At 32.0% G+C, this 27,265-nt stretch overlaps 2 protein-coding genes across 3 annotated transcripts in view; one reads left to right on the plus strand and one right to left on the minus strand.

The window, feature by feature from the left end:
* Positions 1-27,265, minus strand: part of LOC126884758 (1-phosphatidylinositol 4,5-bisphosphate phosphodiesterase epsilon-1-like) — an 890,827-nt gene that overhangs the window by 352,486 nt on the left and 511,076 nt on the right. The gene's annotated exons all lie outside the window — the stretch shown is intronic.
* On the plus strand, positions 16,357-17,846 carry LOC114335089 (RIB43A-like with coiled-coils protein 2). The gene has a single exon (XM_028285247.2). It carries the CDS (start codon positions 16,632-16,634, stop codon positions 17,772-17,774), a length of 1,143 nt encoding a protein of 380 aa, XP_028141048.2. The 5' UTR covers positions 16,357-16,631; the 3' UTR covers positions 17,775-17,846.

Here is a 27,265-nt window from a genome sequence, read left to right on the forward strand (position 1 = left end):
GTGTTGTATATTAGCCAATCTTTTCTTTGAGTCCATTGGATTTTACTCTATAAAAGTTGCTTTCATTCAATCTTTTATAATAAGCTTTGTCTTCATCTTGATACATTTTTTCACAATTTTCTATTACAGCTCCTTTAAAGTTATTAGTCTTAAAACCAGGCCATTTCGAAATCGTAGCAGCCATGTCTAACTCCTTTAGAAATGGTTATATTTTAACTACAAAATAATGGTAGGGGAGCCCAAGCGGGGATTTTCGCAGTTACTCGAGCGCGTCACATTATCATATGGGGAGAAACCTGGTGCCCTGCAGATGTACCTCTACGATATATTGGCTATTAACAGAGGGGAGTACGTTAAGGGGGGCCCGAAAAAAAATCTATCGTTAAAAATACTCGAAATGGTCAGATTAAGATAAGGTAAGTTAAGTACATGCAAAAGACTGTACAATATATCTCAAAAATCTGACGATTTGAGCGGGGCGTAAGGAAATGGGTGAGTTAATAACTTTCACAAAAAAAAGCGAATAATTCGCGAAATGAACGGTAAATCGAAAAACTAAAAAATAAGTATTCAATATTTTTCAAAAAGCTATCGAATGATACCAAACATGATCCCCCACGGAGAGGGGTGGGGGGTAAATTTAAAATTTGAAATACAAATCCAGCAATATTTCGCAAAATAAACATTATATCGAAAAACTGCAAAATACACTTAATCAATATTTTTGAAAAATCTATCTAATGGTACCAAACACGACCCCCTACGGAGGTGGGGTTAGGCGTTACTTAAAAATATTATATAGGAGCCCCAAATTTTTATTCCAAGTTTGGATTCTTTACGTAAAAATAAGTAACTTTTATTCGAAACATTTTTTCGAGTTATGGACAGATGGCGCTATAATCTGAAAAAACGTTTGTTGGAAATGGAAAATTAAATTAAAAAATGGCAAGCGCCCACTAAAATGAAAAACTTTACTTACCTTTTTTTGGTTTTAGGACCTACTCTTCACAACCCGATAGGTCCTCAAACCGCTCGAGTGACTGCACATTTAGCATACTTTGATCCCCTACTATAAGTTTGCTAACCAAACTATCTTTTCTTTTTAAGTATAAGTACAACTCTTTGATTTTTTTATGCACGTTCAAACTATCGTGTCTTCCTTCTAGTAAATGCGATTTCTGTAATATACTGTAATGTAGTACTGATGTATATTTTAAATAACATGATTTATGCCAAATAAATTCTTTCTTTTATCAAGAGCGCTTGGTTACATCCTGTAGTACACAATCTATTCTTGGCAGAATATAGCAATTCGATTATATGGCAGATATTGTTGATTTAAGCCCCATCTTATACATACACCCTGATTATCCGGCGTGGGTACGTTTGAAGCCCTTCAAGTGACCTGTATATCTACCTGTTTAACATCACATAATTAACATTACTACGAAATTTGCTAGGCGATCTAATCACGCCTCTCGAGTACACCGATTGCAATTAGACACTGTCCAATGCAGTTGTGTCATGCATGTCAATTGTCAATTCAACGACACGAAGCTTAGTTTGTCTCCACAACAGCAAACATTCTGAATACCGTCTTATTTGGGACCCTTGATCTAAAACCAATATTTGAATCGATATTGCTTTGAAATATAGTCACGTTGTATCAGTTTTCTGATCTAGAAACTACTATGTAATGAAGATAATGTTGTATACAGATTAATTTTATTTATCAGTAAATATTTAAAGAGATGAAATGTTAAGTAAGTCTAAAATATAAATATTACTATCGAGATAGAATCGAGATAGAATATTACTATCGAGATAGAATATTACTATCGAGATAGAACAATCATGATTATCGGAGATAGTAGAGAAAATAGGCTGCCATGGAGACCTCGACCCTTACAGAGACACTAACGAAAAAATTGTAGGCCTTTGAGATGTGGATCTAACGACGAATATTACGGATATGTTGGGTCGATGAAATACTAAATGAAATAGTTTTACGTCGAATGAAAAGAGTAGAGATATAACAAAAAAACGATAAAATTTCTAAAGTTACAATATTTCGGTCACGTAGTGCGACATTTATGTTTGAACACCATACAAAACTGCTTATATAAACGAAAAGATGTCTACCTCACTTTCATAGACCACGAGAAGGCACTTGACAATTTTAAGCATGATATCATGATATCATGCTTAACATAAGGCCAACATTGACCAGAAGGAGATCAAAATTATTTAAAATTTATACTGTAACCAAGTGACAAAGATCAAGACCAATATACGGATGAATTTGGGATCCAGAAGGGTGTCCGCCAAGGCTGCATACTCCTTCCGATGCTTTTTAATTTATATGTGGAAAATATATTCGCGGAAGCATTAGAAGTCACGGAATTAGGCATTAAGCTGAACGGCATACCAATTAGCAAACTACGCTACACGAACGACACAGTGATTATTACCGACAATTTGGAAGATCGGCAGTTATTATTAGATAGGGTGAATAGCTTAGCTAAAAACTATGAAATCAAGATCAACATTGTGAAAAGAAAATATATGGTCATTAGCAGAAACCCTCCAGAAGACCCAAAAATATGCATAGGTGACGATCGTATAAAATGCGTGAAAACTTTTAAATACCTTGGCACCACAATCAATGATCAATGGGATCCACAAAATGAAATAAAAACCCGACAAGACATGCTTTTATGAAATTCAGACCGCTCCTATGTAATCAAAACCTAAATTTTGAAATACGCTACTGAATGGTCAAGTGTTGACCACATTGCTTTATGGCATGGAACTTACTACTGAATGGTCAAGTGTTGACCACATTGCTTTATGGCTCTATGGCGTGGACTTTTAAAAGAATATCAATTACAAATTTGAAGCATTTGAAATGTGGTCATTGAGAAGAATGATGTGCATGTGCATACTGTGGGTGGATAGAATTCGAAACGATGGTCTCCTTAAGAGAGCCGGCGTGGAGAAAGAACTTCTTGGAATAATTAAGAAACGCAAGATTAGTTACCTTGGGCACATATTAAGAGGAGCAAAATATGAAATACCACTCTTAATCCTACAAAAGAAGATCGAAAATAGGAGAGGATCCGGGCTGCGAATTATCCGTGCTATGATTTTCCATTACTTAAATTGCATTTTTGAGGTTTTACCGAAATATCGCCAACGTAAATTGCTTGACCGAAGCTCTATATACGATATAACAAATATTAGAGACTTTAGTCAGTATTGGAAAGGTGAAAGTTTGGTATTATTACCAGGAATCTATGAAATTGACAAGCAAACAATACAAAATTTCAAATCTAAGTCTGACTTTAAAAACATATGTGCAAGGAAATCAGTTCGACTTTAATCGATCAAGATCGACTTTAACTCAATGAAACACTTTCCAACCCTGTGGTTTCTGCAGAAAAGATCGGAGGACGTAACAATATCTGGGACAATGTGTGCTAGGAAAGCGGATTTCTAATTTTTCACGACTAAGTACTTGAGAAAATAAAAGCACATTTCAATCTGATTCATGGAAATGAGAGTCAAGACTAAGAAAATGTTGGGACGGTATCAATCAAAAGAGTAACTAATCAGGTGGCCGAGGAAACTGCTAATATTCTACTAGACTTGAACCTTCGAATTTCGAACCTTATCGATAATTTGAACTTAAGGAAAATACATCAGAAGATTTAGCTATGGTTAGTTTAAACTTATTAGATGCATTATTTCTGGTATCTTTTGATAGTAGTACATATAATGTGTTTACATATTATATATCATATACCGAAATTTTGCGCCGACGCTCTCAAAAAGCATTAAAGTAATATACATTTTTGTAATCAGTATTTTAAAACCTTTTAAATGAGGTGTCACATGATGTACTTTCCTATATAAAAGAATCAAAGTTATGCCTGTCACCTGAAGAGGCATCGCGTAAAGTTCGAAACATTGATGCTCTAATATACTATGATTGTTTTATGAATGGACTTGTCCGAGCGTTTTGCTTATGTGCTAAAAATAAATAAGTTAATAAGCGGGGGTAACACTTATTCCTGCGCACAAATATAATATGTTCGGATTATGCGTGCTTTTCAATTTTCCGTGCCACGTGAGGTCCCTTGGAGCACAGACAATCGGGTTCTACTGTATTTGGCAATTTATTCAGTTTGCAGAAAGTTGAATAAACTCTCGATATGTGTCACAATTGTACAGGGTGATTAGGGTGAAACTATAAAAATTTAGGAAGTTAAGATTAATGTGAAATTACAAATTAAGGGATTAATTTGTGATTGGACATTTGCTTACGTGCTAGTGACAATGTCCAAAAGAACCACTCCCACATTTATTTCGACTCCTAGCAACGGTTCTTTTTTATTACATTGTGTTTTAAAGACTCCTCTTCTCTCTTTGCGCTCGCTCTAATCTTTTTAGTTTCTAATGCAATCACTCAATGAATTGTTCGTTTTTTAATCTCGGTTGATAACTGTCTTCTTAATATAAAACAAACTATTTCTTCTTCTAACATTCGACCTGGTTATCATGCGGTATCCTACAAGTTTGATGTGAAAACTTTTTACAACGTTACGCCGCGGCGGCGTTCGACCCAATTCGCCGCCATCGGGATGCTATCGCGAGGCGGTCGACGACAAAAAGGAAAAAGGCGGCAAAAGGAGAGCGGCGGACGAAAGGATAAGGGCTATAAAGGGAGCGGCCCGAACACCTTTCTCATACGTATTAGTTTTAATTTTGTTAGTTGATGCAAGGTGTACGTGTCCGAATTTAAAATTCCCAAGACAGGTCCGAATTTAGGGAGATTTTTAGATTAATTAACAGCTAAATAACGAAAACGACACTGGGAACAACAACTAAGGTGAGCACTAGAGGACCATCTCGTTAATTAGACACACTCTTAAAGTGTTTAAAGTTAAAATGTTACAGGGTGTTCGATAACAGAGTGGCAGACCAAACTTCTGTTTTTTTTTAAATAGAACATCCTATATTTTATTTTAAGTTCGAAATCCTGTTAATTTCTCCATCCCAAAAATATAAAGGTTTGTTATGTTATACAGGGTATTTACAAAGTTATAACCAATTTTATATGAAAATCGTAACAAGTTCAACTCCCTGTATAAATAAAAATAAGCAAAACAGCAATGGTTTATTAATGCCATATTTTTTAACGTATGGTCAAAATTTTCAAGAATGGTCGATGTTGCTAATTTTCTTTATATCTAATACAGGGTGAGTCAAAACGCAAGTACATTATTTTCTCAGTAATTTTAAATAGAACACCCTATATTTTATATCACTATTGAAAAGTACCATTACCGTACTTTAATTTTTAGATAACATTCCCTATGTCTAAATTTATTAGTTTTCGAGCTATTTTCATTTTTCAATGGACCAGAAGCCTGGCCACACAAATCACCAGAATTTTATAAACTGGACTGATTTTTTTGGGGTTACGTTAATAATGAAGTTTATAAAATACCTTCAACAACAAGGGATGAGATGAAAAATAGAATACAAAGTGTATTTCGATGTGTTAATTTACAAATGCTTCGTAGAATAAGTAGGTCATTCAATGATCGTTTTTAGGCGCGCATAAATATGTTAGGAGATAATTTTGAACACCTTATGTAATTAACTATTAAAAATATTTTATTAAAAGTAGCTTCTAATTTTTTCAAACATGTTTTTTGTAAAATGTATTACTGATAAATTATGTTTCGTTCATTATTTGTTACATTGTTACATTTACATACAAAAGTAGTGTTTAATTGTTTTCACAAAATGTTGTATTTTGTGTTTGTGTTTTTTTTTAAATTTATTACTAATTTTCTTTGTTTATTTGTTTAATTTACATAAAAAGATAGTTTTTAATTGTTTCAAAAATGTTGCATGTTGTGTTTGTGTTTTTTTTTTGTAAAATGTATTACTACTAAATTATTTTTATTTATTTATTTGCTACAGTGTTACATTGATTACCGGATTGATAATCGGTAATCGTCAATTGTCAATTTAGTCATCGCTTACTTAAAATTTAGATAAATTTAAACACCTAAACCTAAAATAATTTGGTCTGAAAAATGAAAATATCTCGAAAACTAATAAATTTGGGTATAGGGAATGTTATATAAAAATTAAAGTACGGTAATGTTACCTTTCAATAATGATATAAAATACAGGGTGTTCTATTTAACATTACTGAGAAAATAATGTACTTGCGTTTTGACTCACCCTGTATTTACTATAAAGAAAATTAGCAATGTCAATAATTCTTGAAAATTATGACAATAAATAAAAAATATGGCATCAATAAACCATTGCTGTTGTGCTTATTTTTATTTATACATGGAGTTGAACTTGTTACGATTTTCAATCAAAATTGGTTATAACTTTGTAGATACCCTGTATAACATTACAAACCTTTATATTTTTGTGATGGAGAAGTTAACAGGATTTTGAATATAAAATAAAATATAGGGTGTTCTATTTAAAAAAACATAAGTTTGGTCTGCCACTGTGTTATCGAACACTCTGTAACATTCTAACTAATTTTGTAATGTAAAGCTCAAAGGTGGCTAAAATTTTTGTTATTAACTTTTATTGCTATCTATTACTATAGCGGATCTATTGAGCTTTACCCCACTAATCAATCACCCTGTAGACAAGAAATAAAAAAATCAATGAATCGAAGAAATCGGGAGCAGCGAGATTTGGTCTTCTTAAAATCCATTGTCTATAGTCCAAAGACGCTTATCTCCTTCTGATAATATATCCGTCAATTTTTGTATAAGCAGTGGTATAAGCCGTTTGATATATTTTTAATGTTAGCCTTACAATCCATAAGTACACTACTCCTTGTTTTGTGAATCGAAACTAAACTGCCTCGCCTCCAAATTCAAAAATTGCCAAATACGTATAAACCATCTCTCGCCCTCACCAGTGTCTCGGCCTAGTAACAGTTTGCTGTCTCGCCACTGTACTCGTTACGTGTAATCAAGCCATTATGAATAGAACGCACATATTCTTATATATTATTAAAAAAAACACTTTTGTCACTACCTATTATTTGATTTTATTTTTATCAAAATAGTAGTAACTAAAACACTAGTTTTTTTTTAAATTAAATTTCCACAAAATGTCACTTACATTCCGTAACAAATCCAATCCTGGCAGCTGTCAGATTTGTCTCGCATTACAAGCAATGCGTCACGACCGAGATAAGGGTCTGCGAAGAACCACACCTCATTTTAAAACAACTTCAGGCCGTCCCTGTTTGTATGGTAATAGGAATGAAGGGTTTCGGGGTTTTGACAATGAAGATAAACGATATATTTGTAAACCTTTGCAGGTGTTTATCTAATAATCGTGTTTTAACATGGAAAATTGGGTTACTTACATTATAATTATACTATACAAATTTTGAATAGAGAATATGGAAGGAAAGAGAGCTAACAAAAATTTACGATTACAGAAAGTTAAGATTAAATATTTATGGAATTCTTTATACACAATAGGGGTTAGAAATGATAAAGGGACTTTATTCTGCTAGCTATACCATATTATATGTAACAATATAAAAGTATAAATCACTAGAAAAGCGCGATCAAAATTAGTAGTTACCAAATTCAGTAAGAAAATATACAATTCATATTGTGATGTTGGTAAACCTATTTCCAACATCGGGAAGAAGACAAAAATAATTTGGACTTAATTTAGAGTTTGTAAAATAACAATTCTTTTATCGTATATAATAGCGTATCCAATTACAGCTTACACTCGAAGCTTAATGATCAGACACCATTTCTAAATCAGAGTCATCTCATTTACCAACTTTCTTGTCTCGAATGTGATGGGCAGTATATAGGGCAAACATCGCAGTGGTTAAAACAAAGAATAACGCATCACAAAAGTGAATGCAAATCAGAGAAACATTTTTCAAATTCAGAGAAAGACTAAAAATATCTAATATCTGGTTCAATAATAAATCTCGTTAGCCCTAATGATACGCGTATAAACACACTGACATCAGTGCCGCCTTGTAAGTTTTGTAAGTAATTTGCTTTTGACTAGCAATGACCCGAGATGCAATAGCTAAATTAATTAAAATATGAAAAGACCGAATAAAAACAAGGAATTTCTCATTACTACATATGCAACTGAAACCAGGACTCCAAAAAAATCGATAGTAGTAAGATCGAAGCAGTCAAAATGTAAGTCTACAGAAGAATTATCCGCGTGTCCTGGACATAACACAGAACCAATCGGTTAATTCTAGAAGAAGTTCATATAAAAGACAGGTTATTAGAAAAAGTAAACTGAACATACCTAAATTATATATTGCCAGAAGAATGGGGATCATGAAACTAAGGTTAGTAGAAGCAAGGCAAGACAGGATCTCAAGAAACGAGGAGGAGGACAAGGGTAATGGAAGAGATAATGGATATAGGTACTTAGAACTTGTTAAAACTGCAAAAATGATATCATATCCCTCTCTAAATTCCACTTGAACCAGAAATATTAATAATTGCATAATATCGATACACTTTTGGCAAAATAACGTAAGTGACATTTTTGAAAATCATGTTTTTCCATTAAACTAACGCTATTATTGTTCAGAAGGCACTGCCAAAGTGTGGTAAGCCTATACATATATTATTATGTTTAAAGTAATTCTAGGCTTACTACACTTTGGCAGTACCTTCTAAACAATAATAGTGTTAGTTTAATGGAAAAACATGATTTTCGCCAAAAATGTCACTTACGTTACTTTGCCAAAAATGTATCGATATATACACATGCTTCGAACAGGCACCGACATAGTCCGTTCTTTAACGGTAAAATATTGCAAAACCTCTAAATTTTAAAGAACCGCTTGGATTGACATGAAATTTGGCATACACATAGCTAACAAGTCAAATAAAAAAAGTGATATTTTGCCGATTTGTGCTTTTGCCCTGGGGGTGGCTTTCACCCCCTCTTGGGGGTGAAAAAATATTCGCCCAAAGAAAGTCAGGACATGGATAAACTGGCTAATTTTAAGTAACTTTTGTTCTATAGAGTTTTTTCACCAAGTCAATACTTTTCGAGTTATTTGGCAGTGAATATGTTCATTTTTTCAACAAAATAACCACGTTTTTAGACGGTTTTCCCAAATAACTCAAATAGTAAGTATTTTGTCGAAAAAACATTCATAGCAAAAATATAGCCTGTAAAAAATTTAAAGAAATGGTGAATATATCACGTCTCTACACCTAGTAGAAGCAGAGTTATAGCTAATGAAAAATAGGTTCATATTCGTCAAATTCCAAATGGAATACTTTAACGTAAAATAACCAAAAATGAAGCACATTCCGGGGAAAACTCATTACAACTTATTTAAAGTGTTTAAAAAAAAAGTTTCATTTTTTTTATAAAAAAAATTCTAGCATCAAAATTAAACAAGTTACGCTCAAAATAAAGTTAGTCTCTTTTGGTTTAGGTAAAAAAATCGAGAAAATCACCCTCTAATTAGTATCTTAAATGAACTTAATCATTACGACTTCACAAGTTTCTTGACTCGTGTATATATTGTTTATATGATCTGTAAGTTTTATCGGTTCAAAGTCCTTATTATTATGGAAAGGGCTGTAGTTAAAAGGGGTTGAACGAGTCACTGATCACGAATGTATGCAAATTTAGAAACACCAAATCTCAATCAATTTTTGTCTAACAAAAAAACAAAAAAACATGATATTCAGAAAAGCACTGGAGGAAAAGAAAAGGATCTGACTTTTTTTGTTTTTCGAGATTTTTGGTATCTCTAACAATTTTTATGTTATTTTGAAAAAAAGCATATTTTTCAAAATTTAAATTTTTAAAAATTTTACTTTGAAACCAAATTTTTTCAAAAATAAGCACTTTAAATCGATGCAACTTACAGATCATATAAACACAACATAAGTAAAATAATTTGTGGAGCGGTAACGATTAATTTCATTTAAGTTGCTAATTAGGGGGTCGTCTTCCCGATTTGTTTTTGCAAAAACAAAAGGGACCAACTTTATTTTGAGCGTAACTTGCTTAAATTTAATGCTAGAAACTTTTTGTAAAACCAGAAATAAAGCTTTTTTAAACACTTTAAAAAAGTTATAATGGGTTTTTCTCAAAAAGTCCTTAATTTTTTGTATATTTCACGTCGAAATATTTTATTTGAAATTTGGTTAATATGAATCTATTTTTCATTGGCTATAACTCTGGTTCTACGAGATCCAGAGACCTAACGTGTACACCATTTTTTTTAACTTTTTTATAGGCTATATTTTTGATAAGAACGTTTTTTTCGACAAAATACTTACTTTTAGAGTTATTTGCGAAAAACCGTCTAAAAATGTAGTTATTTTGTTGAAAAATGAACATATTCACTCGCAAATAACTCGAAAAGTGTTGACTTGGCGAAAAAGCTCTATAGAACAAAAGTTTATTCTATTTTGAACATATATTTTTTCAACACCAAGAGGGGGTGAAAGTCACCCCCAGGGCAAAAGCACACATCGGCACAATATCACTTTTTTTCTTTGACATGTAAGCTATACGTTTACCAAATTTCATGTCAATCCAAGCGGTTCTTTAAAATTTAGAGCAAAAACCGTGAAAGAATGGACTAACAAGGTAAAATCAATTTTAAAAGGCGTCATTTCGAACACTCAATTATACCTATATCTAATTACTGATTTACTTCAAGATCTATTTTATTTCTATTTCTAATTGAATTTGCGCAGGTTCTTGAGAATTAGTGGTATAACGTACCTAACCATCGCTTCCCCATTCACGCTCCAAACACTTGAAAACTAGTTTCCCAACTTTAGTAATATTGTTACGACCAATTTCGGTTATTTGTCTTAGTTGCACGCCAAACATACGGACTTATTCGTCTTATTGTCGGAGAACGTATTGGGCAAATGAGAAAGTGGAAAGATTTTAGTTCCACCGGCTAAAGTGCTTAGAGTTGGATAATTTGAAGAAGGTTAAGGACAAAACGAATTATGTTAAAATGAAGGAAAAGTCTCTACATTGAACACCTGTTTTCAAAAGAAACGCTTTAGTTACGAGTGACTAAAATTGAACATATTATAAAAAAATCAACTAAAAAGCAAAAAATAAAAAAAATTGAAAAAATCTAACACATTCGTCAAAGAAAAGCGTGGCGCGTCTTCATGGAATAAACGGTTTTCGCACCACGTTTTTCTTTAACAAATGTGTTAGATTTTTTCAATTTTTTTTTATTTTTTGCTTTTTCGTTGATTTTTTTATAGTATGTTTAACTTTAGTCACTCGTAACTAAAGAAAAGCGTTTCTTAAACATATTTTTTTCATATTTTTTTATTTTTTACTTTTAAGTCTTACACTTTTCAAACATTAAAATATATCATTATGTTTATTAAAATATGTATAAAACATGATGTACAAACAAGAAAAGTAGTCGGAATCGGCAAAACAATTGAGATTTTATTGTTTATTTATGAAGCATAACGAAAGAAATTAACGTAAAAAGTGAAATTATGTATAGTTCATATAACTAGCTACAATCTGTAAAAGTTTCAAGTTTTTTCATTGTAAAAAACAAGATAATTTAAGCATTTTTCATTAAAATTGTTTTTTATTTAAACAATTAATAAACAAAAAAAAATTATTCACTGTTCGTGTATTGTTCCCGCGAATGCATATGTCTGCAAATTTTTAGTCATTTGAATTGAAGAAAAGGCAGTCAAATTAACGTCCAAAGATTTGACCAAACCGATTGAACTAAAGAAAAGCGTTTATGAACTAAAGAAAATTCTAATATTAATTGTAGCACAAAACGTCTCTACCGGTGGTTTTTCTAAGACTACGATAAAAATAAGAATTTTTTGAATTCGAGTTTTGGTTGAAGTTTTGTTTCGTATCGTATTGAAATTTGACACGAATAAAAGCGGATTTATATATAAACAAATATATGAGAGTTCAAAATTTGAAACTTTATTGTTTATTTATTAAGCATAACGTAAAAAGTCAACGTAAAAAGTTAATTTATGTATAGTTCGTATCATTAGCTCAATCCGAAAAAGTTTTAGGTCTCTGCATTGTAAAAAACAAGAGAATTTAAGCATTTTCCATTAAAATTGTTTTTTTATTTAAATTATTAATAAACAAAAAATTTTTTAGTGACTATTCGTGTATTGTTTCCGCGAATGCATGTCTGCAAATTTTCATTTATTTGCATTGTAGAAAAGTCAGTCAAATTAACGTCTAAAAATTTGATGTAAACTATTGAGGTAAAGAAAAGCGTTTAATAAATGTCTAGGTTCCTATTTATATAATAATGTGGTTATAGCTATAGGTTTACGTTTCTGTTAAAAATTTTGTTTTTTAAAAGGGTTCATATCCTGCCTAAGTGTTTCTCTCCAGGACTTCTTTGTTCTTGCTCTCTTACTTCTTTCAGGAACACGCAGTTCAGCAATTCTTCGTATTGGGTGATTAACGTCTCGACGCTGAATATGACCAAAGCATCTGAATATACTCCCCTAATATACTTATTTTTAATTTTATCCTTTTTTGTCACTCCACTCATCGATCTACGCATCCTCATTTCCGCCACATGCACTCGTTGTTCCTCTCTCTTTTTAACTGTCCACCATTCAGTTCTGTACATGATAGCCGATCTTATGTCTCTTTTATAGAATTTTACCTTCAGATTCAGTCCTTCCATTTCATCTATCCAACTCTAATTCTATTGCAGGCATCTCCATCTATTTCCCCATTACTCTGTAGTACCAATACTAGGTAGTTAAAACTATTACTTTTCACAACCATTTCACCATCATTTTACTACCATCTTCAAACGAAAATTACTTCAAATGCTCTGTTTTTATCCTACTAAGCTTTAAACCTTTTTTTTTTCAAGAGCTTGTCTCCACCGTTCCAGTTTTTGTTCTATATTGCTTTCACTATTTCCTACTAATACTGAATCATAAGCATACATTAAGGACCAGGGAATGTTACTCTGTAGTTTCCCTGTTATCTGATCCAAATCTAATGAGAATAAATAAGGACTAAGCACCGAACCTTTGTACAATCCTACTATCATATGCATGTAAAATTTATTTGCCATTTCTTCTTGTCGTATAATATACGATCTTTTTCGTGAGGTCTCTTTTTTCCATTTCTGTTTTTATTTCTTCGTTTCACTGTAATCTAAAACGTTCTCTTTTCCTCCTTCTATTTGGTTTTAATTTCCAAGCTCTTAGCGGTATTCTCATCGTCCATTCTTTGCATAGGTCCATACAACAATAATTTTCGTTTTTGTATTTCATCATTTAGTGTCTCCTTCAGATTCATTAGTTCTCTAATTCGTTCATTTCTCGCTTTATTTCAGCTTCTTCTCCAAAACATCATTTCCATTGAATTTATTGTTATCCATTTTTTTTGGCATTTACGTCTCTTAACCATATACTGAGCAGCTTTCCACTATTGTTTAAAGATTTGTTTAGTTTAGTTTTGCTTGTAGTACCGTCACTCCATTTATACAGGGTGTCCAGAAGCTCTACCGACAAACGAAAACAGGCGGTTTTTCAGAGAATTTTAAGATATTTTAATCCAATTTACCTAGTCCGAAAATGCTTCCTAAGGGAGCTAGAGCTCTTTGAAGATGGCGTCTTGTAATTAGTTTTTCTTAAATAACTCCAGAACGCTTCTATTGAGAAAAACGAGAATTGGTACACATATTTATCTTCCAGAGGTAAATCGACTTCATGTATTGGGAATTTCTAGTACCGGTAATAGGCGTCCGTTTTGGGTAGGGAGACAGTTATTTTATAGCATAACTTTTTTATGTTTAATTTTTAAGCATTTTTGACTCTGAATTATTAAATTGTGAGGTATTCTACAACTGAAAGGTACTCTTGTTTTAGGTCGATAGAATCCACCGTTTTCTAGAAAAATCGATTTGAAAATTTTTCTTTATTTGAATTTCCAAAAAAAAAATTCAAAAACAAACTAATTAGAAATCCGAAAACTGATACGTTTATTTATATTTCAGAGGTGAATCAATTTCATTAATTGCGAATTTTTAGTATGGGACATATGCGTCCATTTTGGGTAGGTCAACGGTTATTTTATTGCATAACATTTTTGTCTTTAATTTTTAAGCTTTTTTGACTCTAGATTATGAAGTTATGACGTACTCTAGTACTAAAAGTTACTCTCGCTTTAAGTTGTTAAAATACACCGTTTTATTTTTAAAAAATTTTTCAATTTTTATTCAAATTTAAAAAACTAAAAATTTTCAAATCGATTTTTCTAGAAGGCCGTGTGTCCTACCGATTTAAAGCAAGAGTATCTTCTAGTACTGGAATACCTCACAATTTAATAATCCAGTGTCAAAAATGCTTAAAGGTTACAAACAAAAAAGTTATGTGATAAAATCATCGTTGCCCTACCCAAAACAGACGCCTATGATCGGTACTAGAAATTGGCAATGGACGGAATCGATTTATCTCTGGAAGATAAATATACGTACCGATTTTTGTTTTTCTAAATTGAAGCGTTCTGGAGGTATTTAAGAAAAACTAATTACAAGACGCCATTTTCAAAGAGCTCTAGCTCCCTTAGGAAGCATTTTCGGACTAGGTGAATTAAGCTAAATTGTCTTAAAATTATCTGAGGAATCTCCTGTCTTCGTTTGTCGGTAGAGTTTCTGGACACCCTGTATAATCGAGTGTAATTGCCGGCTTATCGTATTTTCTTTTTTTATTCTATTTATTATATCAGTTTCATCTGATCCTGTGTTTGTTAAAGTTCCTCCCAAATATTTATATGCATTTGTTTGTTTTATTGAGTTGATATTTATCTCCAGGTCTTCAGCCCTGTTTGCAATTACCATGTAGTACAATAATTTATCCTAATTGATTTTCAAATCCCACCTCTCAACCTCTTCTTCTAGATTCTTCATTATGTAAATGAAGTCGTTTTTGTCTTTTGCTAAAATTATTTGAACATTGGCAAACAAAAGGCCATTGATATAGTTGTCGTCAGTTTCTACTCCAATTTTCCACATTTCTTGTTCTAGTATTTTAGTATTTTTTCTATAAAAAGTTTAAATAAGGTCGGTGATAGACAGCATCCTTGTCGAAGTAGTTTATCGACGTTAAACGGTTATGAGTAGAAATAAACATCAGCAAATGCAAGACGATGAAAATAGGTCAGAAGGAGCAGGAAATTGAAAGCGAAACACGAGTGCTCTGTAAAGGACAAGAATTGGAGAGGATGACGGCCTACGAGTACCTGGGCACGATAATATCGAATGCCGAAAAGCTAGACCTAGAAATTGCAAATAGGACAAAGAAAGCTACGAAAATATACTATGCGATTAATAATACGATACTGGGAAAAAGGGAAATCAGCCAGGAAACAAAAATACAAGTATATAATACAATCACAGTACCAAATCTTTTATATGCAAGCGAGACATGGATCACAAATAAAAGACATGAAATTGCCATAAATGTAGCAGAAATGAAGCAGCTGAGAAAAATAGCTGCAAAGACGAAGATAGATAGGGAAAGGAACGAAAACATCAGAAACGTGCTAAGTCAGGAACCAATAGAGAAAAAAATTGAAAAAAAAAACTGATTTGGTTTGGACATATAACTAGGATGAACGAGAACAGACTAGTAAAGAAGTTGACAGATGCCAAAAGACAGAGGGAAAGAAAAAGGGGCAGACCTAGAAAGGGGTGGATGGAGCAGATCGAGTAAATCGGGACAAAGAGAGGGAAAACAGTGCAACAGATGAAGGAAATGGCAGGAGACCGGAAGGCGTGGAAGAAATGGGTAAATAGGTAAATAGGTGATACCAAAGTTCGACGCTCTTATAGGCCATAAGGACAACGAGAAGAAGAAGAAGAGTAGTTTTCCATGATTTTCCACTAATTTCCACAGGTTGATGACTGAGACATCATTCTATGCCTTTGGAGGTCTACAAATACAATGTGCAATTCAGAGTTAAACGCTACTGTTATTCTACGAGCTTTTTTATAGAAAATATAAAATTGAAAATATAAAAAGCACAGTAAAATTTGTAAAAATATTTTTTTCTTTTTCCGAATAAAATCTGTACCAAACTTTAGTAACGTGTTGTACATTAAAATCACATGCACTTCTGCCAGATTTGGTAAACTCCGACCGTTCATTGATCAAACAATCATGCCCGCCTCTCGTTGTGCCGGAATATTTTCCAGGCGAAATGCAAACAGTTCGGTAGCTGCTACATTAAAAACACTTCCACTAAAGTTATTTTTGAAAACAGCGCTTTACAAACGCTTAAAATAACGTTTTACCGAGTAAACGTGAGTGAAGTATTAGTTTTTGTGCAGCGAGAAATAAACAAGTTATTTACATTACAATTCAAATAGACTTTAATAAAACCATGCCCCAGTTGCCATATAAAAGTGTGTATTATGAGTGTAATATTACTGTCAGTGTCTCGCATAAACGAAGTTATGTCAAAGCTAGCTGTAGACTTTCCGAGTAATCAACGTTTGTCATTTTTGGCATATTTACGATTATACACTCAGTTTTGGTTTAAAAATGTTAAATTTTTTTATAACAACGGAAAAAGATCGGCGAGAGGCTGCCAAAATAGAACAACGTCGTGCTAGAGAAGAAGAACGAAAGCAAAGAATCTTCAATCCCCGTGCCAGACTTATAGGAATCGACGCGCTAGCATTGCAGCACCAAGTAGAAGAGAAAAAGCAAAGAAATGACGAAGAAAGAAACATTGACAAAATATTCAAAGAACAACTTAAAAAAGCTGACGAAATTGCTATGGTACTTGAGCAAAAAGAGTGTGAAGAACGTAGAAGAGTGCAAGAAGAGATTATTAATTTTAGAAGATTGCACCAGCGTCCAGAAGATCGAAGAGAGTTTGATCTGAATGATCCTGATGCAAAGAAGAAGCAGTTGCCTTGTAGAGTTAATGATGACGATCCACGGTTGGGTATTTCAGCGGCACAAAAGTTTGAAGGAGAAGATTTGGTGTCAGAAGAGAGGCGCAAAATGCAAAACGAAGAAACTAAAGCTTACTTAGAACAACAAATTCGGGAAAAAGTTGGTGCAGATAAAGAACAAAAGCAGGCCGAAGATGCTTACATAGCAGCAATGATAGCTAGAGACCAAAGGGCCTTGGAGCTTGATTCTTTAGAAATTATGTGTAGAAAAAAGATCCAAGAGGCTGCAGTCAAATTTAACCAAGCATTAGCCAGCGAAAAACTTTGTGAAAAACAAAAAGCTGAAAAACAAATAACAGAAGACGACTTAGCAGATATATGCAACTTTTTAAACAGTGATTTAATGACAGAAAATCCAGACGTTGCCCAAAGTAATTTTCCTGGCAAAAAAATCACTTCTTGTTACAAAGGTCTTACGGCGGCTGAACGTGCAGCTTTTAAGAAGGAATTACTTCAACAGATAGAGCAGCAAAAAGAATTAAGGGAATTAGAAAAAAGAAGAAATAGAGAAATGGATGCCTACACCGATGGTATGCAGAAGAGCATTTACATGTTAGATCAAGAACTGAAACTCAAAGAAAAAGAAAGAAAAAAGAAGCTTGCCGAGGAAAATCTTAAATTGGCAGAAGAACAGAAAAGTCGTAACAGATATTTAGATAAGGTTGTGTACTCCAATATACCTTCAGATGAGTTTTATGATCAGTTTAACCGAACTGTAAGATGAAGTGGAGTTATATTGTGGACACAAAAAAATGTTTATATGTATAATAAAGAAAACAAAATATATATTAAAAAACGAACTTATTTTTATTCTTTTTAATATAAACCATAATCTATCTAATATAATTAATTTTTTCTTGTATACACTTTGTGTGAAACATTTACCAGACTTTTATTTTACCATGTGTCTTTTCTTGACAATGACTTGTCATATACCTCCCTATGGTGTCTTCCTGGTAATCTCCTTCCTGCTGGCCTTTAATTTTTACAATCTTAAATAGTTGATCATACTCTCTTCCCATAAACTGTTGATTACAAGTCTTCTTCTTCTTCTTCCTTCTTGTATCTACGCTTAAAAACCTGTTTCTTCTTCAATATTAGCCTCCTAAATTGTTTAAATTATCGCACCATCTTTTTCTTGGTCTGCCAATACTTCTTTGTCCATTTGGTCACTTATCTCGTGATATTCGTACTATCCTATCCTCTGCCATTCTACGAATGTGTTCGTTCCACTCCTGTTTCCGTTTCCATTTATATCTTCTACATTATCTTCGTATGTTTTCGCTTCTCTCTATCCAACAGACTTTTCCCTGATATCCGTCAAAGTACGTTCGATTTTACATCGTAGTGGATATTTAGATGTTGTCATACATTTAACTTTTTCTGCTTGGCTTTTTCTGCTTGGCTGTTGTATTGAAGATATGTGTTAATCTTTGGAGATAGTCTTCTCTGTCTTGGCGATTAATTACGATTGATTACAATGAATTCTTGGTTTTCGCCTCCAACCTCTACGTCTTGAACATCGCATTGTAAACTTCCGATATTTATTCAAACTATTCCTGTTTCTTAGAATCTATCCAGACTTCTCAGTGATATCATCTGGTTCATCTCTTTTTTTAATCCCTAAAATTGGTTGAGAATCTTTAATTTTTTTGCTTAATAAACTGTCAAAAAGAGTGTTTTATTATATTTGTCTTGGTACATCGAATGTGCTTAAAATATTTTGCTTTCTTAGCTCTATGTGTGCTTCTGTTTTGGTTTTTGCCACTTTTACTTTTGCTTCCTTTTTGATAATCATTTAAAGATCTGTCTTCGTCCTATTTCTTACCATCCGCGATTTATCTCTTCTTCTTTTATTTATCATGAACTTCGTTTCATCACCATCAGGTCTCTTTATTCTCAAATCTTCTGCAGACCAGAAAGGTCTCAAAAACCAACACTCTTAAATCTATTTTGTCAAAAACCAAACCCAACAACACACAAAAAGATCCAAAAACTGTGTCTATAAAATACCCTGTGACTGCAACAATTTCTACGTGGAATAAATTGCAAGACCACTAAGTGTCATTTTAAACAAGCATGTAACATACATACATCAAGAACAAAGTCTTTGAGAAATACCAGATATGCAAATATGCCTATGACAACTAGCATAGAATACAATAGAAATATGAGTCAATCATTAATAATACCACACAAAAATAAATAACACAAAATATCACACAAAAACAGTCAGAATTGGATATCCCTAGGGTAACACCACCTTCAATTTTTTTCACACTTGCTGTGGACTACAAGATCTAGGCCAAGTATGTAAATTTTTTGAAAAGACGTAGATGACCTGATAAAATTAGGTTATATGTACATTCTCCCAAGTTTTTTTTAAATAATCTTTTATATAATATTGATTCCCCTACGCTATCTAACCTGTTCAAAAAAATTGTAATAATCCACCTCACATTTTATAAGCTTTAAAGTTTCTACAAACTGTACGAAAAAGCAGAAAGAAAGGGGTGTCGGTTTCAGCCAGTATCTTCCTCAGGAAATCGATACGTCACGAATTAGACCAGAAGGGTTTTGAAGTAGGGCTTAGTTCGGAATCAGATGTGACTGTTTTTCTCGATACCTACAAAGCGTAAGGACGTCTCGATATTTTTGCGAAGTCGGACGCGAACACAAACCTTTTATCGGTTTAGACACTTTTTGTTGAAGGTAAAAACCCTTATTGATAAAATGGAAAAGGGCTTATAACCTTCCTGCTAGGAAAGGAAAATCTGAAAAATAAAATATTGTGGGTCGAGACCAATCGTTTTTTAATAAATCAACATCAGCATTATTTAAGGTGGTACTTTAATACCTTTTTTCTACAACCGTGTTAAAAATGCAATTTTTAGCACTTCATACGAGCGTTAAAAATGCTACTTTAAGGCGTTATATAGGCATAGTGCTTTAATAGTTATTTATGATATAAGTGTTAAAAGTACACGTTTAAGGCACGCATGTGAAAGTTTGCAGAATGAGCGAAAGCGAGTTCTGCAATTCACATGAATGCCGTAAAAATGTACTTTTTAACACGCATATCATACAATATTTTTTCTACAAACGTAATTACAGGACAATATCTACAAAAACTTTTACTTGAACTTGACGGACATTCCAATTTTATATTTTTTTGACATTAGGTACATCAAAATTGTATATACGGTCAATACGAACTGCAGTGCCTTAAATTTTTTTTAAAGCACTAGTGCCTTAAAGTAGCATTTTTAACGCTCGTTTGGAGTGCTAAAAATTGCATTTTTAACACGGTTGTAGAAAAAATATTTTTAAGGCACTGCAGTTCGTATTGACCGTATAGGCAATTTTGATGTAATGTCAAAAAAAAAATATAAAAATGGAACGTCAGTCAAGTTCAAGTACAAGTTTTTGTAGATATTGTCCTGTAATTACGTTTGTAGAAAAAATATTGTATGATATGCGTGTTAAAAAGTACATTTTAAGGCTCTCATGTGAATGTGTACCTTAATGCGTGCCTTAAACGTGTACTTTTAACACTTATATCATAAATAACTATTTTATTTTGGAAATTATTTATTCTGGGAGATAAGATGCAAAAAAATATAGGTATGGTTTGTTCAACAGTAAATGGTTTGAGTTCAATTAGTGCGGTCGTAAATATTATTAAATTTATCTGACCTGGTCCATTATAAAGACCCACCCGGAGCGATAAGCCACCGAGGTAGACAGAGTTGGTCTTTTGCAATTAACACTGACTAGAAGGTACTCCCATAATAAAGCCTAAAATAAATTTTACCTGAAACCGGGCCTTTTATACTATTATCGGTTATTCCGGGCTGTTTATAGTGGTAACTAATTGAACTTAACCATTTACTGTTTAACATACCATACAACAACTTGTGCAAGACCGAACACTTAATAAAATGGAAATAACAGAAATCAACAAAAGAATTGAAGAGCTCGGGCAATAAGGGACCTAAGCCACATTTTTTTAAATTTGAAGATTTTAGTAAAACTGGCTCTGTAACAATGGTCTCAAGCCACTAGCGAAGTTTTACGGCTATTGGGCAATAGATGTGGCCACCAGGCTATAACGACATTGTTGCCGACTTGCAAAATCATGAAAGTTTTTTAAGCAAGAACGTCATAAGCCACAGTAAAATCAGCATGGCCACACGTGATCGAAGAGTGTTGAAAGAAAAACAATTATTTTATAAAGAAAAATACAGTATTTCAGGTTCGGATTTTGACTTTGACGATTCTGTAAAGGATCGAGAATATTCTCCGCACACGAGTTCCAGTGAAAGTGATGAATCTTCTCCGAAAAAGTAAGTAAACATTTTAGTGGCCTGAGACCTTCTTGCTGTAGGATATGTGGCTTGTGTCTTAATAAGTTATAATAACATTAAATTTACTTTTTTAGTAAAACGTAGCCATTAAATTCTCCTCCTCAGTCGTTTCCTCATTGCTGAGTGTCGTGATTCCCTATAATACGAGCAACTATCTCTTTCCATCGACTTCTGTCCTGAGCTTTCCTCATGGATTCAGAGAATGTTTTTCCACTGGCTTCCTGTACTTGATCCGTCCATCGAGTAGGTGAGCGGCCTCTACTTCTGCGCCATTAAATGTTTTTATTGATAAAGAGCCATTAAGACTAATATTCTATTTAAATTCGTTTGTCAATAAAACGTTTTAAAACCAAAAAAGGATTTTATTGAGTAGGTGGCTTGGTCCCTTCTTGGTTCGATAGAGAACACCCAAATTCCATATTTATTATACACACTCCAAATGGTGCGTTTGATGAAGTAAATGTTGGTAAGAGGGTTGTAAAGTTTGGTGACAAATAAAGCTAAAAATATATATATATATATATATATATATATATATATATATATATATATATATATATATATATATATATATATATATATATATGGCTCACAAATGATAGGAAGCCCGCTACAACCTGCCGATGAATGGAAGCCCGCGGTTTACGGGGTAAGGGGATTGTAGCACTGTCTTATTCCTACAGTCTTACGAAGCCCACTCGTATAAACGCGTTCACAGTGTATATGGATTACGCATTATACGAAGCCCGACGATGTTGCCATGTTTTAATTTACGTTTAAATAATACTACTGTTCTACGAGATCCTTATATGTATATATAAGTCGTCATATTGCCTGTTATAAGAAGCCCAATTCTATTCAGCAATCTATACGAAGCATTTTAGAAGAGTCAAGATAGAACGAAAAGATGCATTGTTTCGGAGCAATTCAAACAAGATTATCTTTTTCTAAAACTTTTTTTGTTAGTTTATATACATGTTAAAGTAAAAAGTTCTACTCACAGATTTTGCCGCTAATTGTTTATTATTTGTTTAAACAATAACAATAATTGTTTTGTACAGTGTGTCCAATTAACACGTTGACGGACACTGTGTCAAATGTATAAGCAAGTGTTGTGACACTATATGTATTTTGCAAAGTAGAATAGGGAAAAATTCAACGTATAGACGTTCTGTTCGTCAACGTGAAAAGTTGTGCATGGTCTAAATTAAAAATAGAACCATCAGTTCATTTTTTTTAAGCCGTATACGAGATATTATGTCAAAAAATATGAATTTTACTCAAGAGTAAAGTAGCTTTATTATTCAAAATATTAAAAATTGTTGTAATGAAAAGTTGTTTGGAATTAAGAACTATATTCTAATGTTCCACTTCATCTTTCTAATTAAAAAAAAGTTGAATTTTTTTAATTATGGATATACAACATTATTTTCAGTTATTTCAATTATGATAACTATTTTATTATAGACCAGTAAGGATTTGTGAAAAAACGTCTATTTTTGGATGTGAAAGGTGGCATTCGAATTTTTGCAGATAAAGTAAGGTGATAACTTCGTTAATAATAATTTACTTATGCTCCTTCTCAAATATGGCCGGAACATTAATAAAAAAAATAAAATATTTAAAAATTCGAAAAACGTCGATTTTTTTCTGTTTCTTTGCTTATAACTTTAAAACGATTCGTTTTGGAACAATGTCGTAGAGAAATAAAATAAAGATAATTGAATTTTGTATGATATCCGACTGGTCAAAAATGTCTTAACTTATTACCTTGTCTGCAATATAGCAATAAATACAAAATAAGGGGGCAAAATATGCCTGTTGTTATTCAATGTTTTTAACCACTTCGGTGGTACTTAGAACCTTAGTAATTCGCTTAGGAAATTCTTTGTAACATACTTAAACTGTGTACCAAATTTCATTAAAATCGACCTAATAGATTTTGCATAATAAATTTGCAATTTAAATGTTTTTAAAAAAGTTCAAATTTTTTAAAATCTTTCTGAACAAAAAGTAGACCATTTAGAAGTTATCTAATTTTTTTACATATAAAGAGGTGCTTTACCTATCTAATACACTTTACAGAATTAAAATCGGATTATTTAAGGGGCCTCAGCAATGTTTTAAACTTATAAATAATTTTTTGGCTTATAAACAAATAGCTTTGTTTAATAATAAAAAATTAATTTTTAGCAATGCAAATAATTAAAACCGGTATAATTTGATTTATACTTTCAAATTCTGTCAGCAGAATTGCTATTTTATTTTTTAATCAAAAGTTATTCGAGTTCAAAAATTGCACTTTTTCGATTTTTTGAAAGTTCCACTGCGTTTATCTCGAAAACTATGCATCCTACGAAAAAATTTGTAAGAACATTTTTTGCTTAGACTTACCCAAGAAATATAAAAAAGTGTTTTATTTTGCGAAAAATCGATGTTATGTAATTCCTCAAGTTGTTTGTTTATAACAATTTTATTGATATCCGGATCAACTGTTACCCAAAAAAATCGTGTTCCACGGGTCAAAAAATACATAAAAATCTTGGGTAAGTGCATCTAAATAAAGGAGCCCGCAGCACCCCCTCCTGGCCACAGGACTAATTTGTTTATAAGCCAAAAAATTGTTTATAACTTTAAAACATTGCTGAGGCTGCTTAAACAATCCGATTTTAATTCTGTAAAGTGCATTAGATAGGTGGAGTGCTTCTTTATATGTAAAAAAATTGACAAATCTTTGTATACACTAGTTTTTGTTGTGCAAGATTTTAAAAAAGTTTAATTTTTTAAAAAAAGTTTAGATTACAAAATTATTATTCAAAATCTAGTAAGTCAATTTTAATGAAATTTGGTGTACGGTTTTAGCACATTACAAAAATTTTCTAAGCGAATTAGGAAGGTTCCAAGTGTAACCTAAGTGATGGAAAATAATTGAATAATAACAGGCTTGTTTTGCCCCCTTATTTTATATTTATTGCTATTTTGCAGCAAGGGTGATTAATTAAGAGACTTTTAACCAATCGCATCTGATAGAAAATTTAATTACCTTTGTTTTATTCCTAAACGACTTTGTTCCAGAATGAATCGTTTTAAAGTTATAAGCAAAAAAATTAGAAAAAAAAAACGAAATTTTTTGAAATTTTTAAATATTTTATTTTTTTTATTAATGTTCCGGGCATATTTGAGACGGAGCATTAATCAATTATTAATAACGAAGTTATCACCTAACTTTATCCGCAAAAATCTGAATGCCACCTCTCACATCCATCTAAAAACAGATCCTTACTGGTCTATTATTAATTATACGAAAAAAAAGTTATCCTCTTTGTAAAAAGTTCTGCATGGCCAAAGACCTTAAATACAACCATCTTATATCAATTTTGATTAATTTTATACGAGGTATGTCAAAAAAGATAAATTTCGATCAAGAATAAAGTACCTTTATAGTTCAGAATATTTCAATGAAAAGGATGGAATATTGGAAGATGGTTTTTAGTGTTGTTCTGAAGCTATTTTCTTGTGGCATTTTTATAATTATTTTGATTCGGAAATAAGCCACAATTAAATTGAAAAAATAATTTTATTAACGTTTCGACGCCCAAATCGGATGTCATTGTCAAAATACAAAATATTACCGAGTAAATATTAGTAATATTTTATATTTTGACAACGACATCCGATTTGGGCGTCCAAACGCGAATAAAATTATTTTTCCAATTTAATTGTGGCTTATTTCCCAACCAAAGATAGATTCCCAACCTAGCGACCCGGCATTGGTCGCTAGGTAGATTGTTACGCGAGTGGTCGCGCGTGAGATTTTCTCTCACATATCCAAATTTTACCTTTTTTTACAAAATAAAGTTTTTAAAACAGTTTTTAAACTTTTTTTCTTAACTAATAATAAGAAAAAAAAATGTAACATAATATAGATAATAATATAATAAAATAAAAAGAAATAATCGGAATTAAACCAATATTAATCAATCTCCGTATCTTGATAATTTACGGCACAGCACACAAATATAACAAGAATGCTCTGGAAAAATTGATTGATGACAATTACAATTTTTTTTACATTATTTTAGGTTTTAAGTGCCAAAATAAAATTAATTTTTATGTACAGTTCGTAACGCGGGTGGTCGCTTGATGAGAGAATGTCTCACTTGAAGCGCGCTGACTCAACAATTGGGTGATATTAGGTCAACTGAGTCACTATCTAAGCGGACGATTCTATTAGATTGTCGAGGGAGGATAGTTAGGAGACTAGAAGGAACTACAGATCTTATAATTTCCCAGAAAAAAAATTCTGTGCAATTTTCTGAAACCGTGAGAGAAAATCTCATATAGCGACCACTGGCGGGTTAATTATGGTTTTTAGTTCTAAACAACTTTACATAAGCACAATTTTCAATATTGTGAAAAATAAGGGTATATTATTTAAGTACTCTTGGGAAAATTCATATTTTTTTTATATACCTCGTATAAAATTGACAAAATTTGATATTAGACGGTTGTATTTTAGGTTTTAGACCCTGTAGAACATTTTATAAAGAATAACTGTTTTTTGTAAAATGAATAATAAAAGAGTTTTCCACCTACCTCTACCGAAAGTATACTTTTCCGGACCTGATTGTAGGGAGCAAAGTTGTACTTTTCCTCCCTAGGGAAGAAAAGTAAAAGTGACATCATGGTATTTCATTCATAAAAATATAACTTATTGACGCCCTGTACAATATCTATTTTCTATTACGTAAGTTTGTATACATTTTAACGTTTATTTATAAAACACTCTGTATTTCACAGAATGGTAAAAAACTGTAAATTGTTATTTTGATTTAACAATGTTTACATTTTTATTTTGACTTATATTTGACAGTTGACAGTTATATTGTACTTACTTATTAGTTTTAGTTCTAATAAATTTTGTTGGTTAGTTACACAAATAAATTAAGTAAAAATGAAAAAATGACTTGTTATTTGAGGAAGGTGGAAAAACCATATGTATAACATGGGAGTAAAGTGCCTTTTCCTCCCTTGAATGATTACTGCCCTCCGCTACGCGTCGGGCAGTAAACTTCATTCTCGGGAGGAAAAGAAGCACTTTCCTCCCTTGTTATACAAATATCTATATGTATCATAATTGAAATAAAAAACTAAAAATAATGTTGATTAGAAAAATTTTCAAAATTTTTTTTTTCCATTAGAAGGATGAAATTGCATATCAGAATATAGTTCTTAATTCCAAACAATCATGTTAAATTATATAATTTAAAATAATTTTAAAAATATCGTTGAATTTTGTTTCTATTTTGTTTTTAATTATGCTGAATCCGAATATGGCATTACAATTTGAAAATGCTTATAAAGAAGCTCTTCTACACTATGTCTGCGTAGCAAGGAACCATATTTGAAACATTTTTATTACAAATTTTACGAAAAAAAGTTTATTCTTCATAAATTGCTCTGCATAGTCTAAAATCTGAAACCCAATCATCAGATATCAAGTTTTATCAATTTTATACGAGGTATGTCAAAAATACGAATTTTGTTAAAGAGTAAAGTACCTTTATATTCCAGAATATCAAAATATGGGTATTATAAAAAGTTGTTGGGAATTAAAAACTATGTTTGATTATAATTACATCATTATAATTGAAAAAAAAATTCAATGTTTTCTCAAATTACGGATACCCATCATCATTATTTTATTTCAATTATTTCAACTATTTTATTATTAATTTTACGAAAAAAAGTTATTCTTCATAAAATACTCTATTCTGGTCTAAAGTCCAAAAAACAACCATCAGATATCAAACAAATATGACTTTTGCTTAACAGTTCAGTATGGTTT

The sequence above is a fragment of the Diabrotica virgifera genome, chromosome 5, assembly GCF_917563875.1.
Source record: "Diabrotica virgifera virgifera chromosome 5, PGI_DIABVI_V3a".
Lineage (NCBI taxonomy): Eukaryota > Metazoa > Arthropoda > Insecta > Coleoptera > Chrysomelidae > Diabrotica > Diabrotica virgifera.